The 22,538-nt window shown below is 48.3% G+C and overlaps 1 protein-coding gene across 1 annotated transcript in view; it reads left to right on the top strand.

Moving 5' to 3' along the window:
- The window catches only part of garre1 (granule associated Rac and RHOG effector 1), a 33,717-nt gene extending 11,356 nt beyond the window's left edge, over positions 1–22,361 (top strand). Inside the window, exons 2-14 of the mRNA XM_076013779.1 lie at positions 228–1,700; positions 8,527–8,739; positions 9,083–9,223; positions 9,328–9,423; positions 9,626–9,787; positions 10,564–10,722; positions 13,855–13,952; positions 14,380–14,505; positions 14,878–16,013; positions 17,263–17,428; positions 19,546–19,683; positions 19,763–19,838; positions 20,551–22,361. Of these exons, the coding sequence (XP_075869894.1) occupies positions 1,176–1,700; positions 8,527–8,739; positions 9,083–9,223; positions 9,328–9,423; positions 9,626–9,787; positions 10,564–10,722; positions 13,855–13,952; positions 14,380–14,505; positions 14,878–16,013; positions 17,263–17,428; positions 19,546–19,683; positions 19,763–19,838; positions 20,551–20,913 (3,399 nt within the window). The 5' untranslated portion in view covers positions 228–1,175 and the 3' untranslated portion in view covers positions 20,914–22,361. The remainder of the gene's footprint in view (positions 1–227; positions 1,701–8,526; positions 8,740–9,082; positions 9,224–9,327; positions 9,424–9,625; positions 9,788–10,563; positions 10,723–13,854; positions 13,953–14,379; positions 14,506–14,877; positions 16,014–17,262; positions 17,429–19,545; positions 19,684–19,762; positions 19,839–20,550) is intronic.
- Positions 22,362–22,538: the final 177 nt, after the last annotated feature.

Raw genomic sequence — 22,538 nt, 5'->3', positions numbered from 1 at the left:
CAGCAACAATAAAGTGCAAAAGATGTAAACTGATATTGATTAAAAAGAAGTAAAATTAATATTTATGGAGAAAGAGGAGGTACAACAGCTGCGGAGTGCTAGAGTTGCGTTTGCAGCTCTGCTTGTTTCAAGTGCGCACAGGAAAACAATAGGAAGAAGCTCGTCCTTCCCTGTTTTCATGCGTCGCTAACGCCTCTCCTCTCTGTCTCTGCTCTTCTCTCCCTTAGGAAATGACCTAGAGGCCTTACACATACATTTGTGCTTTTGTTGCTCTAATCTGCCTCCACGGAGAGCAGCGAGTTTTGGAGGCACGCTCGTTTCCGCGGTGAGTAATATATCTACCTCAGCCAGCAGACGGCGGAGCGGCCAATCAGGAATCGGCTGGAGACTCCAGACGGGCAGACAGCGCTATCGGCCACTGCCTGCACACCCCTCTTGTTGTTCTCCTTCTGTGGATGATCGGAGACGGACTGGATCTGTCGACTCTGAGAGCAGCGCCACCAGCCGACACGCCATGAGACGAAACCTCTGATTTCACCATTCACTAACTCCTGTTTTTGTTTTAAATTCGTCATTTCCCCCCCCAGCTGTTGACCAGTGGTTCTTTTTTTCCCCCTCCTTGCAATCCTTGCAAAGAGGTTCATTTTTTTTTTACTTTTATTGGTGTGGGCTGGCTACACGTTTAGAATTTGTACATGTATGTATGTTCTCAGTATACTGTATGAAGGATTCTCCTCCCACTTTGAAGGAAACTTGATGCACTTTAAATGCGACAAAACAAACAGTTTTTTTGTTTCCTCTCGTATGATGAGATTTTTTTGCCAAGCTGGAAGCAGAGCATCTCCACCATCGAGTCTTTTTAAGCTGGGACTTGTCTGTCTGCAGCAGGGCTGCATGTAAGCGTTTCACTTGGCCTACCAGTCCCCCCACCGACCACTGTGTGCTGCTTCTTGACACGGCACGCTGAGATGAACAGGTGGACTCCTTAAGAAGACTTCTTTCTTTCACTTTGTTTTTCTTTTTCTTTTTCTTTTTCTTTTTCTTTTTTTTTTAAAAACATAACTGACAGAGTTGCGGAACTTTTTGGCCGTTTAGTTTTGTGAAGAGAGCAATTTTTTTTAGGGGAGGAGGAGAAATAGAAAAAACAGCCGCTTCCTGGTGCCGGTGCACCACTTATGTATTGTTGTAGTGCGCAGGAAAGTAAAATGGACTACAAGCGTCGCTTTTTGCTCGGCGGGTCCAAGCAGAAAGTGCTGCAGCAGCAGCAGCAGCAGCAGCAGCACCAGCAGTACCAGATGCCTGAGCTGAGCCGGACCCTGAGCGCCTCGCTGGCCTCCTCTTGCTCGGCCCCCTCGCCCCTGGCCGGCGGGATGGGTGTCCCCGGCAGTTGTCACCCGCCGCCCTCAGGCACCACCACGGCAGTGGCAGACATCCAGCAAGGCATCTCCAAGTACCTGGATGCCCTGAATGTGTTCTGCAGGGCCAGCGCCTTCCTCACGGACCTGTTCAGCAGCGTGTTCAGGAACTCTCACTACTCAAAAGCAGCTATGCAACTCAAGGACGTGCAGGAACACGTCATGGAGGCCGCCAGCAGGCTGACTGCAGCAATAAAGCCCGAGATTGCCAAGATGCTGATGGAGCTGAGCGCCGGAGCCGCCAACTTCAAAGACCAGAACGACTTCAGCCTGCAGGACGTGGAGGTAGGAGCCGCACTCACCGCCACTGTGTTCACCCAAGTCATGTGACCCAGAGCCGTGTTTACTGTCTAACGGGGAAAAAGCATTTTGTTTAACTGCAACATTTGCAGGATAGAATTAGTTTTAAAGAACACAACCTGTGGCAGCGCTCCGTCGTTGTCACTCAGCTGTGACTCGCGGGCTCAGTCGAAGTGCTGAGATGCTTAGCTGCACTCTGTCACAACGCTGAGGCATGAATCAGTGTTTCTTTTTAAGCTTACGCGGCCTTCTCACACGGACGCCGCGGTTAGGCTGGTGTCATGGGTCTCGGGGTGAGGTGTGAAAAACAAAGTCTTCTTTTGTCTCCCTAAAGAGATTTCCTCACTTTGAATGTGCTGATGTGTAGACTGTTATATACTGCAAGGGAGACGTTTTACTTTCAAATGTGAGTTTATGGTTTTAGGTTTCCCATTTCATGTGTTTCCTCACTGACCCGACATTTCCGTCCCTTAGTCTGGTTGGGTGAATGCCAAATTTGAGCTCTTCGTAGACCCTAGAATAGAGGTGGGCAAACCTTTTGAGAGGTGGGCCACAAACTGTACCTGAGGGGCTGGAGCAGCAGCAGGTGGATGGAGTGTTTTGGTGAGCCACCTCATAGGACGAAAAATTCTATCAGTCGAAAACAGTGTCTTTGAAGCCCCACAGTATTTAGCTCTTCATTGAAATGACTCTTAAAACAATGAGAAAGTGGATGAAATACAGCTATTTTAGTACTTGCGTGCTATTAATTTAATTTCTTCAAGTTCGGCGGGCCGGATTAAAAAGCTTAACGGGCTGCATATGGCCCCCGGGCCGTAGTTTGCCCATGCCTACCCTAGATTGTTTCATCCTCACTTATCGCTGTTTTTGCAGCAACAGGAAGCCTTTTTTTATCTACCATGTGACGTCTTGAACAGACACATTTATCTGACTAAACACAAGCGAATGAGGAAAGGACACTCATGTGTGACATAAAACACATTCGACACATTAGACACATGTTGTCGTCTTTCTAGAACCCTCTGTTTAGTCCAGGCCTATGCTTACACTTACAAGCAGGTCAGACAGTCAATTTCAGTTGGACAACACGCCTTCACATCAATATACCATTGGTTTTTTTTTCTCTCTCTTCAGCACACATGCTCATTTTGCTCATTTCTCATGTGCTGCCATCAACATCAAGTGTCTGTCAACACACCCCAATAGGCCCCAACCCAAAACATGTTGTATGCCGAGTATAGTGCACTGTAACTCAGTATTCTCCTTGTGTCCTTCAGATTAGGTGAAGGCCTGTTCAACTGATCCCCCCCCAACCCCACAAATACAGTGTAGCAATCAATCAATCAATCAAAACTTTATTATATAGTGCTTTTCATGCATTATCAATGTAACTCAAAGTGATTCACAGTAAAATAAAAACAGAAATGCAGCACGTAATAAATTACAATAAAAGGACACAATGAGGACAATGGGCAGAACCATAATTGGACAGTCAGTGTTGTCGGTTTATCTGAGTGGACAGTGCCTTCATCACACTGTCTACTGTTTAACAGAGGATGTCTCTCTTCCAGACATTTTTATCTCCTGAACCTGTCACTGAGCAACACCTGAGCAGGCCACACATGTCAGCAGGATAATCTCTGAGACTGTAACGTTGTTTTTTCACCCTTAACAATTGTGTGAAGAAACTGACCCATCGCTTCGAAAAGGAATTTCTGATTTCCTCAAAATAGCTGGACTGAATGTCGAGGTAAAACACACAACATAGATGCCTCTCTCTGTGCTCTCGACGCAGCTCTTTCAACGTTCTCCCGCGAAGCTGTCCGCAGGGACGCATTCTAAGTTGCAAAACCAAATCAGAGCTACTTTTGTATGGCAGCTCTTTGGTGACTCAACAACGGTGTCTTCGTACTTTTTGGTGTTGGATCGAATGAGCCTGCAGCCACGGCCAAAACACTGCAGGGGCAGCAGGAGCTGGGTGGATGTGGCTGAGACCAAAACAGGAAACACTTTTGCACCGCAGTCAGTAAATCTGACTCTCTGTGGTCTGGGGTATGTGCGGATGAATGTTGAGGAAGCCCAAGTCTGTGAAAGTTTAGACCGCATGCCTTGGCACCGCCACTTGGTGTCTGGCTGTGGGCATGAAGGCCCCGTTTGTCAAATAAGTGTAGGAAACAAATTAATTGTGCTTCTTCAAGTCTGTTGTGTTGTTGCTCAACAACCACTCTGTACATACCAATGAATATGAGGCCATCGGAGGTTCATCTGCGGATGCGTATTTGATTGGAAATGTGACTCAATGTTTTTATTCTATTGAGTTGATGGTTGCCAGTAATTTAACTTGTTGGTTAGTATCAGTGGGGAGTCGAACCAAATAGGATTTTCAATATGTGCAGCTTGAATATTTTTACATTTCCACAGATGGGTTTTTACCATAATGAAGCGAGTCGTCAGCAAAAGTGTTTGTGTTTGCAGAATGTCTGCTGCACCACTGCTGCTCTTGTCATTGGACAGAGGACAGTTCTGCACTTGCACTCGTCTTCCTCTTCCTTTGATCCGTCTTGCGACGAATTGTCGCTAATGATGCGCTATGTGTGTGCGCACAGAGAGGACTGTGCTTTGTGTGCGCCAGAGGAGGAATGCCGTTTGGCAGCTCAGTGTGTAGCCAGGTCGCTTCCAAACAGCCCAGTGCGTTTCAGAGATTTGGGGCTTGTGGTATGTGAAACTTGTACCTCCCTCTCCCTCTCACCCCCAACCCCCACGTGCTTTCTTCTCTCCCTCCCTCTCACTCTCTCCCCTCCCTCCCTCCCTCTCTCTCTCTCTCTCACTCCCTCTCCCTCTCTTTCTTTTGCCCCACTCCCACTCCTGCAGGACACCCCTTTAAGAGTTCAGGTCAAAACAGCCTCAACCCAAGAAGAAAAAAAAAAAAAACCCGTCTCGCTTTCTGGCCGCTCAGAATGACTCTTCTGCCAAATATGCATGAATATGTCATGGTTGGTTTAGAAGCTGTTTGCTCTACTGGTTGGTTAAGATCACAGAGCGAGACCCAGAGAGAGACAGAGAGGGGGGGGGGGGTCTTGGTGAACAGAGAGTGCTGCGTAGCTGCGTAGCTGCTCTGGCAAAGCTGCAACAACCCATCCAGTCAACGTTTTGCATTCCAGTTGGGGGCGGGGGGACTCTCTGAATGGAAGGGAAGCTCACGGTTTAGGTTGCTGCGTTTTGTAGGTTCACTTGCGTAGTCACATTCAGTTTTGTGGGTTAGTTAGGAGTAACTTGGGGAAAACACATAAGTAGTGTTGCTGTCAAGGCTGCACTTACAGAGACCAAGACATGATCAAGACTTTAGAGCATCGAGACTGAGACCAAGACATTTGGGGTTCAAGACCAAGACAAGACCAAGACTTTATGTATCAAAGAAAAATAACAACAAAACAGAAAACAAATGAGCAGTATTCAAGTTTTCTTCTAAATGGAACAGCAACATCTCTTTTCAGCAGGGTATCTTTTAATAATTTTCTTTAACATTTTGCTGCGTTGCCAGCTTTTTTGAGCCATTACCTTTAATTTATACATAATCAGTGCAGTTTTGAAGTCTACCAAATTGCTGAATTTGATGGCCTGCAAATGTATGAATCATGAGTTTGTATGTTTGTGATAATTTGTTCTATTAGTTATTCTTATGGCTCTCCTCTGATAACATAAAAAAAATGTGTCCCCAGACCGAGTGCTCTTCTCACAATCGTGGCCGGCTCCTCTCGAACAAACGAACACGACTGTGTTCTGCTGTAAAACTGAGCTGAGAGCGACGGCTGCACGGCGGCGCCAGTGTGAGCAGAGGAGCATTTTCGACTTTCACCATTGGCATAAATCAACAAAAGTAGGCCATTTGTTTGAGAGATCAGACAGCGGTGGAACACAACATCACCATCTGGCTATTATGACAGACCTCCCTCTCCCCGTGCGAGGAGAGCAGAAGAAGAGATCACACACACAGGCTCACAACTCTCCTAGATTGAGTGTGTTTGGAGCACAGGTGTGCCCAGACAATGGAGATCTGCGCTTTGATTGATTCACCAATTGCCATGTTTGGGCTTGAGAGGGGCCTGCAGTCGCTTTGGCTCCTCTGTACTCTTATTGCTCATATTTTCCATGACTGTGTGGGATATCGCACAGCCAATTACATGTGTTCTCCATTATCTGCCGCTGGAGCCATGGCCTCATTTTTCTTTTTCTTTTTTCCTTTTTGTCCTCACTTGGTCGCTGTTGACCTTTTTTTTCTCGACTGGATTCTGAGTTGCGTAGGAACTATAAACATATAATTTGGCAGAATATGCTGTACTCTGGCTTAATAAACTGTTCTCTATTATTGTCTACTTTGCGAGCGCATTAAATCTTGATGAACTCATTGAGTCTGATGAGTTGCTCCACAACACCAGCCAGTCTGGATGGCGGCCTGTGTTGATCAGGCCTCCCAGAGAGCTCAGAGTAGGTGTTGGGACACTCGGCCCTGTCTCATCTGGGCCGGGAGTGTTGCTCTGTGTATTTGCATCTCTTCTTCCATCTCACATGTCTTTGTCAAGACATATTGATATCGCCAGCCGATGGATTATCTTGAAACTGGGGTACACACTTAATGTGGCTACGTCAAGATATTTTTGGCCAGCAAGTTGTACATTTTGATTCTAAACCATTTTATGCTTAGCAGTACCACTGCTGCCCACCGCTCTCCCTCAGGGGATGATGGATCAAATGCGGAGGACTAATTTTGCATCCTTCGGGATGTGACAATCACTGGGACTTTAACTTTAAACGTGTTCCTTTTGCTCACTGTGTGTGTGTTTGGACTCAAATGGTGACACACTTAATTCTCACCACAGAGCCTCTGGTGACATTTTCAAATCCATAGAACTGTTCCAGAATTCATGTTGACTCCATCACTGACATATTCACTACTTCCCTACTATAGTTGTTGTGGATAATGACAAGCTCTATTTGGAGTCTGCAGTGACTGATGTGTGTGGCCCACAGGGTGGCAGTGGCAATAGTGTAATGGCATTTTTACCTTTAGAAATCATTAGAAAATGGGAAAAGACATTCCTAAAAATAGAAAGGCAGCGATGTGCGACAAAGACATCCGGCCAAATCCAGACGGGCTTGTTGTGATACTGTATGCCGTGTGTCATCACCATCAGCCCGGCGACCATCCAGTTGTGAGTGTGATGCGTTGCTCCTATTAATAGCGAATAAAAATACCAACGCATCAGCCTTGTGGAGTGAGTTTACGCGGAAGCGAGAGCGTCGTGGCTGCAAACATTCCACACGAGATGATGGATCTGCCGTCCCATCCTGTTTTGTTGCTGAAATGGAAAGTATGAACCTCTGGAGCCGTGAGCAAATGTTTTGAATCTGCAGTCATTGGCTGGTTATAGTTGTGGCCTCAGTGCTGCTGTGTGGTTTTTGAAGAATGACACAAGCTATGTCCGGACCGCCATCAGAAAGCGCAGGCATATTTCTATCTTTACTACACGGCCTTCCTTCCCCTTGAGATATTTTCAGCAGGTAGCTGAAAAAGAAAACCCTGTGATCACGGTGGCGCTGGTGTGAAGGCTCGCACTCTCCACAGCATAGCAGCACCACGACCCGTCTCAAGATTGGAATAAAAACCCTACCTTTCATTCCCGGGGCTTGCTCTCTGAACTTGTTACCTGAGGGATAAACATGACCACAAAAGGTCTTGATCATGCTTTTTGTTCTCCATCTCAGGATGGAATCAGTTTAGTAGTGGGGAACCTGTATGTATTTTAATTGGTAAGATTGATGTCAGACTTGTATTCACTTTCTTTCTTCGTTCAGTTAAAAAAGAAAACCTTAATCCATTAAAATAAATGTATCATTTTGAGCAACTCTTAGTTTATGTGCAGACATCTGAAGTTATGTTTACATTTAGACAAATGTGTATACATTTTTTTCTGAAATTAATTTTATTTTGGCATTCATTTCTGATACCAAGAGTTTGAAAAGTGACAGTAGTCACTGAAATTACTTGAAACTCACAAAAGTTGTTATCAATAAAAAAGAATTCCTGTAAATTAACCAATAAAAGTCTGACAATACGTTTGAATTGTGATTCAACACAATCATTTTAAGAAACAAAATAATGAAACTGGCTTGGACAGAAATAATGGTGACCTAAGAAAAGATTGAAAATGATTTGACCATAAGGACATTTTAAACGAAGATGTGTTCAAAAGCAATGTCTGAAAAAGTTCATCAGTTTCAAGTTATTTCAGTGGCCAATGTGCGTTTTTCTTTTTTTTTAACGGCAGAGTACCATCAGTTTTGTCCACGTCTGGATATTTTCAATTGAGGTGGAAAATCAACCTTGAAATTTCAGACATGACGATACGGCACTGGCTTCATGATTCATGCTGCAGCCCAGTCAACCTTGTGGCATACAAACAGTGTTGTGCGTCAAGTTTCAAGGGAACAATGAGATCACTTTTAGTTTAAGAAGGAAATCTTTTTTTGGAGACACACATGCGATCAGGTTACAGTGGTGAAATGATTTGTAAGCGGTTTTGCCAGAAGGCTTTCATGTTGCTCGTCATTATAATTATGCAATTAGCCACACAACCGAAACACGCTGACATGCATGTTGCTCTCCTGACCTACTTTGCATGCAAAGAATGAAAAGAAGAAATGTACTAACAGTGATCGATCTTTCTCCCTCTCTCTCTCTCTCTCTCTCTCTCTCTCTCTCTCTCTCTCTCTCTCTCTCTGTCTCTCTCTCTCTCTACACCTTCCCCTCCAGGTGTTGGGTCGGTGCTTCCTCACGGTGATGCAGGTCCATTTCCAGTTTCTGTCCCAGGCTCTGCAGAAGGTCCAGCCCGTGGCTCAGTCGTGCCTGGCGGAGGCTCTTGCGCAGGCCCAGGAGCGCTGCGCCAGCGCCCGCTCGCAGAGCTCCGACCTGGGGCCCCTGGCGGAGCTGGAGGAAGCCTCCCACTCCTGGAAAGGTGCCGCACAGGTAGGCAAACACGGGCCGCTCCTCACCTCAGAAATATGCGGTTTGGCTTTCGAATGTTGGAAACCATAATTGTTCTACTCTCCTAATTAACAATCGGTATCCTTTTTCATTCTTTTGGCTTGAGGTTTACGTCATTCACCCACACTGTTGTTTAGAGTCGCTTGTAATAATTAATGTTAAAGTCGAGCGAAGAACATTAAACGCACCTGGAGAGTGTGTCTCTTATTGGTTCAGCAGCGTTGATCATTGATTTTATTTCTAGCGTCTGTTTCCTCAACTGTTAGGGATTCATTTTGCATCATTGGGGAAAAAAACCCTCAAACATTTGTATTGAAATCATCAGGTGACGGCAAGGCTGAGGGAGAGGGGCCGGGACGGCTGCCTGGCAGGCATCCAGGTTCAGCAGCTTTTCTGCTCCAACAACACCACCATCCCTGAGCACCAGCTGAAGGAGCTCAACATGAAGATCGACAACGCTTTACAGGTACGCTCCGAACCCTGGGAACCAGCAGTCGTCATGAATGTGACATGCGTCGGAAAGAAAATGTCTGGTTCTGCAGAGTTGATGTTTCTCTGATGCGTCTCCAGGCCTACAGAGCGGCGCTGGAGAGTCTGGGCCACAGTGAGTACGCGCTGAAGGCTGGATTCCATCTGAACCCCAAAGCTGTGGAGGGAGCTCTGCAGGTTGGTCCATTTTCATTTAGTGAAAAAAAAAAAGAATACTCCTGAATAGGACAATGTCAAGTAGAGAGAAAGTTGTACAAAGTTTTGCGTGGGACATAATTTATGCCTTGCTTAGGGGGTTGAATGCTTTTATTCTATGTTAAAAGACGACAGTTTAATTTTTTTCTGAGCGTGTTTTCCTGTGTGTGTGTGTGTGTTCCAGGGCTGCTGCAGCGAGGCGGAGGCCCAGCAGGCCGGCAGGATGCAGACCATCTCTCAGCCCATCCAGTGTGAGCTGCCCACCATCCCCGTGCAGATCGGCTCCCACTTCCTCAAAGGAGTTTCCTTCAACGAGTCGGCGGCTGAGAACCTTAAGCTGAAAACGGTACAGTGTCCATCTCTCAGTGTAGCTAGTAGCAGCTCATACACAGTGCAGTCTGACTGGAGCTGCGCTTCCTTGACCCCTAGAATTGCACAAAACCTAAATATGGCAATAAAAAGCTGGTGATGGAAACGGCTAAACTTGGAAAAAGCTCTCAAATATGGCTGAAAGGTTTTGACTCTCATGAGGAGATTTTTCCACACGTATCCATATGGAGGAATACCGCAAAAGTGTCCTGTGTTTTTCACATTTACACGTCAGTGGACGTGACGCACAGGTTCACGTGATCAGTTCACTTCAAGTGAAAATGCCGCGTTATGATTGGATGGAGGAGGAGGCGGAATATTTTTACTAGTAACCAAAGAGAAAAATCAAACAACCATTCTGGACATAAAAACAAAAGTAAAGGTAACTCCCCTAAAATCTCACGGGACGAGATTTTAGGAGAATTACGGCTTATGCACTTCGCATCATTCAATGGAAGCACCTGCAAACCACAATTGTTTTTTGTTGAAATTTTAGAAATATTGCTTTTATTTTGAAAAAAAAAAAAAAACTGTCATGGAGACGCTGGAGATTTTTATTTTTTTTTTTTTGTGACTTGTCTCGCTGTAAGAACATCCATATGTGTACATCGTGTACGCTCTCCATTCTCTGCAGTGCCTATAGGTCCCTTTGAAATGATCAATCCCGAGTGTGTGAGTCGCGTCCCGAGCGCAGCATCAGACGGACCAACGGCTTTGTTGACCCGGTTGCCGTGTTGTTGTTGTCGTTCTCAGCACACCATGCTGCAGCTCATTAAGGAGGCGCTGGGCCAGAACGGAGTGACTCCCAGGGACGACTCTCCCGTCACCGACGTCCTCAACCAAGTGTGTCCATCCAGCTGGAGAGGAGCCTGCAAGACGGCCGTCCAGCTGCTCTTCGCCCAGGCGGGTCTGGTGAGCGACTGACACACAACTCCAGTGGAGCTGAATTCCCCTGAGGGATGAGCGCGCTTGGGCGTCCGACCTGCCGGCTCGGCCAAATGAACGTCTGTGTCGCAAGTGAAAGTCGGAGCTGAACAGACCCGAGAATGAGCTGCCTCGAGGCTGTTTACAGCCGTGTTCAAACTTCTTCTGCTGTTAAAGGTCCAGTGTGTAAAGTCTTTAAGGAAGCCTGCCTGACTGCGTGTTTGGTATTCAGGCAACTGTCAGGTGGCTTCCTTAAAAAATGGCGGCGGTGCAAGATGGCAGCTAGCTGTGAGCAAGACCTACGAGATGGGTGGAGAGATGGAGAGAGAGATGGGTGGATGGATGGATGGATAGAGAGAGAGATGGATGGGTGGATAGAGAGAGGTAGATGGATGGATGGATGCATAGAGAGAGAGAGAGAGATGGATGGATGATAGATAGAGAGATGGATGGATGGATGGATGGATAGATGGATGATGGATGATAGAGAGATACTTTATTGATCTCCTGGAGAAATGTTTCTAGCAGCTTGACAAGGGAACTTGTGTAATAAAAGGCATGCAGAGAGTTAAAGTATATTATGAAGAGAGATAAAAGCCTCTTCTAAAATAAAATAGAAATAAAAACAGGATCCAAATAAAACAAAATAAAGTCTGAGGCTTCCTGGATATGTCTTTATTTGAGTAATATACATTGCAGTTGTGCGTAATGACAGTGTGTGGTATATACTTGCGCGATGGCATTTTTCACACACTGCAAGAGAGAGAGAGACATTGTCAAGTACAGGTACTACCCGAAAAATGAGAATATCAAGTAAAAGTTGTTTTATTTTGGCAGTTTAACATAAAAGATGAAAGCAACTCATTTTATTGAGCCATTCCACGCAAATTGACATCTCAAGCAGTTCCTTGTTGTAACTTTGCTGATTAAGATTTTCAGCTTATTAAAACCACAAACCCACAAACTCAGAAAATTATGATAAAGTCTGAGTTTGTTTTTTTTTAAACTGCAAGACCTGATCAGCAAAATCCAAAGAAATAAAAACTTGAAATATATTGATTTGCATATTATTCCTTTATATAATATGTCAAATTCACCTTTTAAGTTGAATTGCAGAAATACAGCAACCTTTTCAGGATATTCTGGGTAGTATCTGTAGATGTGTGTGTGATGTAGTGTGTAGTGTGAGTATGATGGGGTGTGCGTGTTGTGAGTCCATAATTCTGCGGCTAAGTGCTAAGTCTTATATATATATGAGAACCTTTCTAATAAGAAGCGCAAGTGGCTTTCACTCTGCTGCCAGTATGCACTGTTATTGATGTCTTTATGTGCAGCATGTTCAGCTTTTGCCAGCATATAAATCTTGAATCAAGCCAAGTTGTTCCACACTGGACCTTTCAGATGGCACCGTTTTAGCCTCTTTACGCGTCTTCGTGTTGTTTTTGTGTCTTTTCTTGGTTGCCGCTGTGATAATAGTTCCAGGCCGTCGGTGGTGTGCGGTTACCGTCCAGCCAGCGTAGAGGCGCTGACGTGACCGGGCCTGTTGTTTCCCTCGCCGACACTTTTGTGGCTCCAGTTACCGAATCCTTTTCATTCTGTGCCTGCGGGTTTGTTTTTTTTTTTGTTGTTGTTTTTTTTTTCCTCCCGGCATTCCCGTGTTTGTCAGATTTGTAATGGAGATGAGCGTGAGGACGTGTCTGCTCAGTGCGAGGGAGCGAGCGAGGCGGCCGGCAGGCGTAAACAAACTCCCTCGGCAACAGAGACAAAAAGCACGGCAGGGTTTGGCGGGGCGGGGGCATTCCTGCCGCATCTGCCTGGAGGATAGGATGGGATAGGATGGGATGGGCCGGGTGGGTCTGAAAAAACACACTGCTACCCCCCGCCCCCACCCCCCTCAACCTCTCCCTGTGGTGATGAGGAGTGATTGGGTGAGGAGGCTCAGTGTGGGACTCAGCAGCAGAACAGCCAAGTGTTTACTTCCTTTGTGTGGTCTGCACTCAGTGTGTGTGTCAGGCCTGGTTGGGGGGGGGGGGACCGGTCCCCGGTCCAGCCCTCACTGACTGTAAAACAAACCAACCCCCCCCCCCCCCTCACCAGTGTGATGGATGTCCGCTTCACACTTATCTGAGCCTCCGTCTCCCCAACACGCACGTACGCACGCACGTACGCACGCACGCGCGCACACGCACACGCACACGCACACACACACACACACACACACACCGCGCACACACACACACACACACACACACACACACACACACACACACACGCGGCCTCACACAGACAGATACACATATACAGTCATCAAGCACTCACTTTTAGTGTCCTGTCGCTACTCTCACACACACACACACACACACACACACACACACACACACACCCATGTACACGCACATACATACACGTTGGCACACACACACACACACGGCCTCATCACCTTGCCAGATTTGTTCTTTTCCAGCTGTTGGATTCACTGCATCTCCTCTGCTGCTGGAACATTATTCACATGCACCCCCCCCCCCACCCTCACACACACACACACACACACACACACACACACACACACACCCTGGAGCATAAGGAAAAACAAATTGCTGAACCTGTGTATATTTTGCTGGTGTGCCTTTGACTTCCTGTCCCCGCTGACCTGGTGTGGGAGGGGCTCGCTCACTCTCTCACTCACTCTGGTGGGTTTCAGAGGATACACCTGTTGTTGTGGGTGTTTTTTTCTTTCCTTTTTTTCCTTTCCTCGGGATAACAATAGGTGAACTTCCTGTGATCCAGGAAGGAGACTCCTCCCACCATCCCTCCCTCCCTCTCTGTGACTCAGCGGAGCCAAGGCCACTTTCAAAGAACTCGTAAATAGATGTGTGCAGGCAGGCAGGCAGGCAGAGAGGCTCCCTGGTGTCACCGGCTGAACCCATGAGTTGTGTGTCCTCACCTTCAACCTCCTCCCTGGTCTTGCATGGGCTCCTCTGACATGTTGCCATTTATTCATTTCTTTCTTCCTACCATGGCTCTTGAGTTTTCTGCAGTTGGTGTAAATGGAGAGAGTTGCTGTGATTCAAACCCACTTGACCCCCCCCCCATTTCTCCATTTCTCCGGTGTCCCAACAGGTGGTTGTCGATACAGCTCAGATAGAGAACAAGGAGGCCTACGCTCCCCAGATCAACCTGGAGGGCTCCAGGGTGGTGGTCCAGGTTCCCTCCACATGGTGAGGAACATCGCCACACCATGTCCAAACAAGGGCAAGAAGGAGACACTGCGGATAAGATTTCACCGCTCCTCTGTGAATGTGAAAGCGGAGCAGATATTGTGTGTAGATACCACAGAAGAATGAGTTCTTTATGAGCTCACAACACAGTGAAGAGAGGAATTGACCTTCAATTGAATGTTTTAAAATAAAGTGACAAGTGACGGCTCTATACCTGAATGGACCGCTCCATGTTCTGGTTCCGTTTGTACTTAAAACAGTTTGTAATGGTGGTCTACCCACCACTGTTGTTGGCTGTAGGTTGAATGAAGGGTTCAAGATGAGGACGTTACCATTACACCGTATTTTCTTGATGTACTGTCACTGATTACAGAAGGCCCTGACTCTTTGTGATGAGTGTGCTGTGTGTTTGGATTGTGATGCCCAGGTGTTTGAAGGAGGACCCGGCCACCATGTCGCTGCTCCAGCGCAGTCTGGACCCAGAGAAGACGCTCGGACTGGTGGATGTTCTCTACACAGCAGTGTTTGACATCAACAGGTGGAAGGAGAGAAAGTGAGTAACTGTGAAGTCCTTGATCCTCAAATGTTTGTTGTGTCACACTGGCAATGGAAACGGCTTGATTGGAATCTTCAATTCATTTCAGCTTTGTTTAGCGTCGCTGTCACTGGACTTGTTGAGCAGGTCAACCCACTTTCTTAGGGCCAATGGTTCCCACTGTGGGCAACCAGTGAGGTGACGGTGCCAAGCAGAACATTGCCACTGAATATGAGCATCCAGAAGAACAAAATCTGAACTGCTATTGCTCATCTTTGTTTTTAACCCAACTTCCTGTGTGTTGTCCTCTTGTCAAATGACTTTTTCCATGATGGATTCATTTAATTTCCACTCTCCATAACAAGAAGCTGCCTGCTGTGTCGTTCACAGAGAGCAAGCCTTGCCCACCATCCAGATCCAGCTGCAGAGAGAGAGCCCAGACTACGGAGGTCAGGCCGACCTGGCCCCGGGCACCGCCCCCAAGACCTCCAGCGGTTTGCCCAAAACCATATCCAAGCTGACTTCCAAGTTCACCAAGAAGGTCTCGTCCAGCTCCAACAACGGTGGCAGTTACTCCATCCCCAGCACGCCGTCCCGCAGCATGCTGGCCAGCAGCAACTCTGAGGACAAGGCCAAGAGTCTGGGCCACGGCCACGGCCACGGCCACGGCGACGGGAGGCTGCACAGCCTCCTGCAGATGAGCAGCAGCCTGTCTGCCGGGCCCGACTCGGCCCAGCAGGGCCAGCTGGCCAATGGCAGCGCGGCCGAGGAGCAGGGGATGAACCTGCCCACCGACCAGGAGATGCAGGACGTCATCGACTTTCTCTCAGGATTCAACATGGGCAAATCCCAGCAGGCGTCACCCCTGGTCAAGAGGAGGAACTCGTTGGCGTCGGCCAACCCGGCCGAGCTGAAGCCGCCTAGTGGGCAGCAGCCGCCACCGCAGTCCATCCTGCAGCCGGCTGTGGCGACGCTGGCCCAGCCGCAGCCTCAGGTGGTCCAGAAACAGCAGCCTGCTCCTCCTCCTCAACCACAGCCTCCTCCTGCTCCTCCTCCCCCCTCTCAGCAGCAGCAGCCCCCGCCCGCACCCCCCCAGCAGCCCTCACCGCAGACCCTGCAGTACTACCAGCACCTCCTGCAGCCCATCAGCCAGCAGCAGCAGCAGCAGCAGCAGCAGCAGCCTCCCCCTCCACAGCTTCCTCCCCAGCAGACCCCGGCCCAGGTTCTGCCCCAGCAGAGGGTGGCCAGCAAGTGGCTAGGCTCGTCGGGCCAGCAGGCCCCCCCGCAGGCCCCCCCGGGAGGACTCTCGCCCCTGGGCCCCATCGGGCAGTGGGGCTCCCCTGGGCTTCCAGACCTGAGCTCGGACCTGTACAGCCTGGGCCTGGTCAGCACCTACATGGACAGTGTGATGTCGGAGATGCTGGGCCAGAAGCCTCAGGGGCCCCGCAACAACACCTGGCCCAACCGGGACCAGAGCGACGGAGTGTTCGGGGTCCTGGGCGACTCGCTGCCTTTCGACCCAGCAGGTGAGCAGCACCTTTTCATTCATTTCTGTAGGAAAATGTCTGTAAATCTGCAGCCTCTAAAGCAGGGCTCCCCCCCCCCACCCCCCCTCCAAGCTATTCGGAATAATTATCGCAATAAACCACCTTTTTCTTTGGCAATGAAATTTCTTTCCGAATGGGCCAAATCGCATCAGAATCTTCTGATTGACGTGTTTACATGAAGCATTTTTAATGTGATTGGGCCTTTATTCCCATTATTTGTGTCCATGTAAACATAGCTATTAATAATCATACATAACTTTCAGGAGAGTGTAGCAAACTGGTTCATACACTGTACGTAGCTACACTCAGCAACCATGAAGTAGCTCTTTGGTACCAAAAGGTCGGTGACCCCTGCTCTCGACCAATCAGGTCCTCCAGATAAATGGGTCATTGTATTAATTCGTTTTTTATAGTTAATTCGAGTTATTTTTTTCACCCTATGCATTTGGTCACATTAGCCAAGTGCTCCATCATTGGTTCCCATCAGGTCATTTTAAAGGCCGGCTTCTTCAGGAGGTGTGCAGTGTTATGCAGAGCTCGGCCTCTGTGCTGAGGCGTCGCTGCAGTGTGATGGTTGGTTTGCAGTGCTGAGCAGGTTGACCGTTTCCTCAGCGTCCTGCCGGCCTCCAGTTTTGCTGACACCATCCAGATAAGCACCTGGGTGACACTTTATGACTTACAATGTAGTGGTTATGTTGTAATTCATCACAGAAGCGTGATTACACCACCAGACTGAGCAGACTGCGGCAGGTTTCTACCCAGACACTGTCCTGTTGTTGAAGAAGAGAGCTCTGCTTTCACCTCCACAGCCTCACACTGACAATTTCCGTACTGATTTCTCCACCTCAAATACCAAATACTCCTCCGTCTGCCTCCAGGTTATTCCCCCCACCCCCACCCCCGACGGTCGTAACACAGCCGTCGCAGCGAGCCGACGACTCGTGCTGCTGAATTTAGTCTTTTTTCACTGCTATTTTTACAGTGCAGCAGACTCTATTTAAAAGCAGTTGGGGCCCATTGTGCGGCTTCGACTCGCGGCCCTTTGTGATTTTTCTGCTACGGTAGACAGTCTGGCTAAATGGATTGAGCTCCGGGGAGCGAAAGAGAAAAGCTGAGGGCGTCAGAAACTCACTGTGGCGTTGATCCACCTCTTCCTCCTCTCCCTCTCCCAAACCCCCCCCCCCCCCCCCCCCCACCCCCATCTCTGTCTCTCTCTCTCCACACGCAGTGGGCTCCGACCCGGAGTTTGCTCGCTACGTGGCAGGCGTCAGTCAGGCCATGCAGCAGAAGCGGCAGGTGCAGCACATCCGTCGGCCCAGCAACCCCCGCAGCAACTGGCCAATGGCGGAGGAGCAGCACCGCACCTGGTCGCACCCAGAGTACTTCAGTGAAGGGTAGGCAGCTGCATGGGACCACACCCATCATCAGCTCCGTGGAAGATCATCTTCACATAAATGTTGCCCCCCGCCCCATTTTAACACCTGTGTCATCAGAAATATCAAAGTTGCCTGAAAACACGTACACTGTAAATATACATTAACTAGATGTAAATGATACTTTTAAAACTATATTCTGTAAAATTACTCAAAAGTGAACCCCAAGCAGATTGCCTGCCCCCTGGTGGTGGACTGCAGCAGAGGCAATAAACTCCTCCCTCTCTGTTTTATTAAATAAGGCCATTGCACTGAAGCAACACCTGCAAAATACATATTTGAAAGGTTCTATATGAATCCCAGTTTGTGATTCTTTTTTGTATGAGAGATTTAAAAAAACAACAACTTTTTTTGTAAACTTTATTTCAGACAATTTTCTTTCCTATCTATCTATCTATCTATCTATCTATCTATCTATCTATCTATCTATCTATTTATTTATTTATTTTCCACTCCATAGATTGTCAGTGAGGGTTCTCAGTCATCCATCAGTCATCTTAATTTGGAAGGGTCCCAACTGGACCCTTCTACAGCTGATGCTTGGTTGGATGGAGAACTGCTCTGTGTGAGGTCCCATAAGGTCCCAGTATAAAGGCCCTGCAGACACTTTGCCCACATCTGGGCTAAACACATATGTTCAGAACACAGTGGTTCAGTGAAGGCTTCCTAATAGAGCGTCTTTAAATGTGTACGGTTTTCAGAGGCTCGCTGTTGTTTCCGCTGGTTGTGATTGGCAGATATGTATTCCCGTGGCCATTGCTTTTTAATTAGTCAACCACTCCCCTTAAACTGTGGCCTGGGATGCCACACAGCTGAGGTTGACTCACACAAACTCATATTTAGCCCGTCTGTAATGACTCAGCCTGGGACGGCTTCTGGCCGGCGTTCTCCTGTGGAATCGCTGGACTGTTATTTACAGCACAGCCTCATCCTCATCCTCATCATCATCCTCATCATCATCCTCCTCATCATCATCATCCTCATCCTCATCAGTGTTGAGCTGCATTTTTAAAGCCACTTACTGTAGGCAGATGCCACTGAGATGCCAGACTGGTCATTGTGGCCGTCGTTAAGTTCATTCCACCAGGATGAGACGACGGCGCCCCCATCAGGAATCAATGTGAGCAGCAGGGGGCCAGTGGCAGTCAATGACATGCAGCTAGCGCATGACGCTAATGCTACTGTTTAGGAACTGTAGTGCAGCGGTGTTACTGAGCCACCTGACAGAATAGAATATCCACCCATCCACCAGTCCATCCATCCATCCACCCATCCACCAATCCATCCACCCATCCATCCATCCACCAATCCATCCATCCACCCACCCACCCATCCATCCACCCATACACCAATGCATCCATCCATCCACACATCCACCAATCCAGCCATCCATCCACCCATCCACCAATCCATCCACCCATCCACCAATCCATCCACCCATCCACCAATCCATCCACCCATCCACCAATCCAGCCATCCATCCACCCATCCACCAATCCATCCACCCATCCACCAATCCATCCACCCATCCATCCATCCACCAATCCATCCATCCACCCACCCACCCATCCATCCACCCATACACCAATGCATCCATCCATCCACACATCCACCAATCCATCCATCCACCAATCCACCCATCAATCCATCCACCCACCCATACACCAATGCATCCACCCATCCATCCATCCATCCATCCATCCACCCACCCATCCATCCATCCATCCATCCATCCATCCATCCATCCATCCATCCATCCATCCATCCATCCATCCATCCAACTTCCGCTGCCTATCCAGAGTGGGGTTGAATGAGTGAATTCCTTTATTGTCATTTACAATTAAGTGCGACAACATTTCAAAAACCTTCCTTCGGTGCAAATAATAAATTCATTTGAAAAGCAGGAGCAGAGACACCCTGGCTTCCCAGGCCCCAGTCACTTCCTCCAGCTCATCCAGTGGGACAATAATAATAACTATAAACAAAATCAATTTCACACATTCAGGATGATGAGTTGCTGACCTCAGACTCAACCTGTGTGAAGGCACTGGACTAGAACTTCTCCCTCTGGTTTCCAGGGAGGCGGTGAACAGCAGCTGGTCGGCCAATCAGGGCGACTCGGCCAGCTCCAGCGACGAGACGTCCTCGGCCAATGGGGACAGCCTGTTCTCCATGTTCTCCGGGCCGGACCTGGTGGCCGCTGTCAAACAGAGGAGGTGGGTTCTGCACGGAGGTCTGCTGGCTTGGACGCCCAGCGGCTGCAGTTCTTCACACACTTCTTCTTCCCGTCCTCAGAAAACACAGCTGTGGTGAGCCGGAGGTGTGCACGCTGCCCTCGCCGCCCCTCCATCACATCAGCGACGACAACCAGGTACAAATACATATACATACATAGATATGTATATATTTGTATATACATATGTATACAGGAATTGTGCTAAATTGCGATTGTCGCGGTTCAATCGCGATGAATTGAATTGAATTGTCGTGTGCCAGCGATTTCCACCCCTGGTAAGAGATGGACTTGCTGTGACGGTGGGGCTGCACAATTCATCAGATTTTAATCACGGTCACAATATTGGCTGCCACGATTAAATTAAGCTGATCGTCGGCGATATTAACATTTAAGAAAGCCGGCTAGCGTACACGTCAAATCAAGCACTTTCAGTCATCCAACCACCAGGGGGCGAACGCAAGGTTAAGACTTCATTAAGCTGCCGAAATAGCAAGCGAGCAAATCCTGCAGCAGCGGCAGGAAGTGCCGCAGCATAAGCGGCAGCCTCAAATGATTCGAGAGAGGGAGAGAGAGTGAGACGCGATGTCGGGAGCAGGCAGTACAGCAGCATCTGGAGGTGAGGACCTAGTGCAGACATGGGCAAACCACGGCCCGCGGGCCACATCCGGCCCGCTGCGTGTCTCTGTCCGGCCCGCGTGAAGCCAGTCATTATCGTGATTTTAATATTGACTAAAATAATCGTGATTATCATTTTGGCCATATTCGTGCAGCCCTACGTGACGGTCAGGGCCGCACTGGTTGGTTTGTCGCCCCCTGCTGACTGGTTTCCCCTCTGTTGTGCCTGCAGGACAGCAAAACTAAGACGTGGCCCCCCAAGGCGCCGTGGCAGCACTCGGCCCTGGCCAACACCATGGCCAATCCCAGCTCTTCCTTGTACCAGATGAACATCGCTCCCTCGTCCCAGTGGAGCGACTCCATGCAGATGCTGCAGTCGCCCGTCTGGTCCACTGCCAGCGACTGCTCCCCCTCCTCCGCCATCCCCTCTGGTTTCCCTTTCTCCCAGCAGCAGCAGCAGCAGCAGCAGCAACAGCAGCAGCAGCAGCCACCGCAGCAGCAGCAGCAGCAGCAGCAACTCAAACCCATGACCAAGGGCTTTAAATCCTTCCCTCTGAAACACGAGCACAGGCCCTCCTACCTGCACCAGTACTGACGGCCGCCTCCGACCCCACAAATTGGAAGATTTTGAAGCCTCGGTGGCGGACGAATGAAAAAGTACACACACTGGCGCAACACGTTTTTTCTATCTATATTTTTCCACGTCAAACATCCCTGTTTGGAAGAAGAAAAAGAGGAAGAAGAAGATGGGAATAAAAGACACGTTTCAACCACAAGAGCTGGAGCAGCAGCAGCAGCAGCAGCAGCAGCAGCAGCAGCAGGTGGTTTCTCTGCCTGCGGGGCTTCACCTCCTCAGACGAGACGCACTCGGCTGTCACCCACTTGCTTCTGCAGTTGATCGTTTGTGCGAGTGTGTGTGTGTGTGTGTGTGTGTGATTGTGTGTATGCTTGCGCGTGTGTGATTGGGTGTGTGCACACAGGAGAGAGGTGAGGGGAGGGGCGGGGGTCTTGAACTCGAGTGCGTCTACAGAGCTGTAACTGCCAAATGTCACGCTGAGACGGCCCAGAGTTCGGCTCCCATCTACTGTTTCATAGCTTGTAGAATACTGATGTTTGAAATATATTGAGTTCTTTTTACCATGAAGAGGCTTTGAGCAGGCTCAGCATAGATATAGTTGTACTTTGAGAGAGAGACACTACTTTTTTCACCTTCACCTGGTCAGAGTTCTAGCAGCAGCAGCAGCAGCAGTGCCATGGAAACATTGATAGCACTTGCAGAATACTTTGTCCCCTCCCTCCTTCTTCCCACTTTCTCCCCCCCATCCCCACCCCCAACCAAAGTGTTGTGCAGAAGGTGATTGGTGCTGGGACGGAAGAGGCGGGGCCGAGATGATTGAACGGTGGCGAACTAGCGCCCCCTATTGGACGACAGAGAGCGAGAGCGATGAGGCAGTCTGAAGCGCATCATTCCTTCCTTCCCTCCTCTCTCACTGGTGGTTTTCTTCCACATGGACGCCGACTCCCATCATCCCTTTCTTTGAAAAAAACAAAACAAAAAACAATATTTTTCTTGTAACAATTATTGACAGTATTAATCTTATTTTTGTATTTTATTATACCATTACTGTATGTTAGTATTCTTGTAGGCGTATGACACAACAGAAACCATTATTTTCCACCTCCCACTATGTGAAAGGAAAGCACATCGAGTCTCCAGCAGAGTTGAGAAACAACATCCGTCACTCAAAGGTTACCAAATATGCCGTGCGAAACACTACAATGTCCTGCGACGGGGGGGGCGCTCTCGGTTCCCAGCCCTCCGGCTCGGTTCTTATGGCAATGGGCTGCGTTCACGGGCCCAGAATGTTATCTCTTTTTTTTTTTGTGATGTTTGCGGATGCCAATGTTGCCTGTATTTATGAAATGACACCATGTTTTCAGAAAAAAAAAACTAACATACTTAACATGTTTACAGAGAATTGTTTGCTGTATATACATATAATTATATATCTTTTTTATAGTCAATGTGCTTTGCACAATCAAGATATAGGGTTTGTTGCTTTTTGTCCGTGTTCTCACCCAAACTGTTGCAGCCTTTTTGTAAAGACATTTACAGATGTTGGACTGTAACCGTTAGCTTCTCAGCTGTGTCAAATGGTTTACTAGTGGCTTCTACAAAAGAAAAAAAAAAAATTAAAAAATGTTGCCCTGATAGAAAAT

The sequence above is a fragment of the Nelusetta ayraudi genome, unplaced genomic scaffold (assembly GCF_046127955.1).
Source record: "Nelusetta ayraudi isolate G7.1 ecotype Tasmania unplaced genomic scaffold, CSIRO-AGI_Nayr_v1 ptg000157l, whole genome shotgun sequence".
Classification (NCBI taxonomy): Eukaryota; Metazoa; Chordata; class Actinopteri; order Tetraodontiformes; family Monacanthidae; genus Nelusetta; species Nelusetta ayraudi.
Note: the sequence above shows the minus strand (reverse complement) of the source record. Positions and strands in the feature narration are given on the sequence as shown.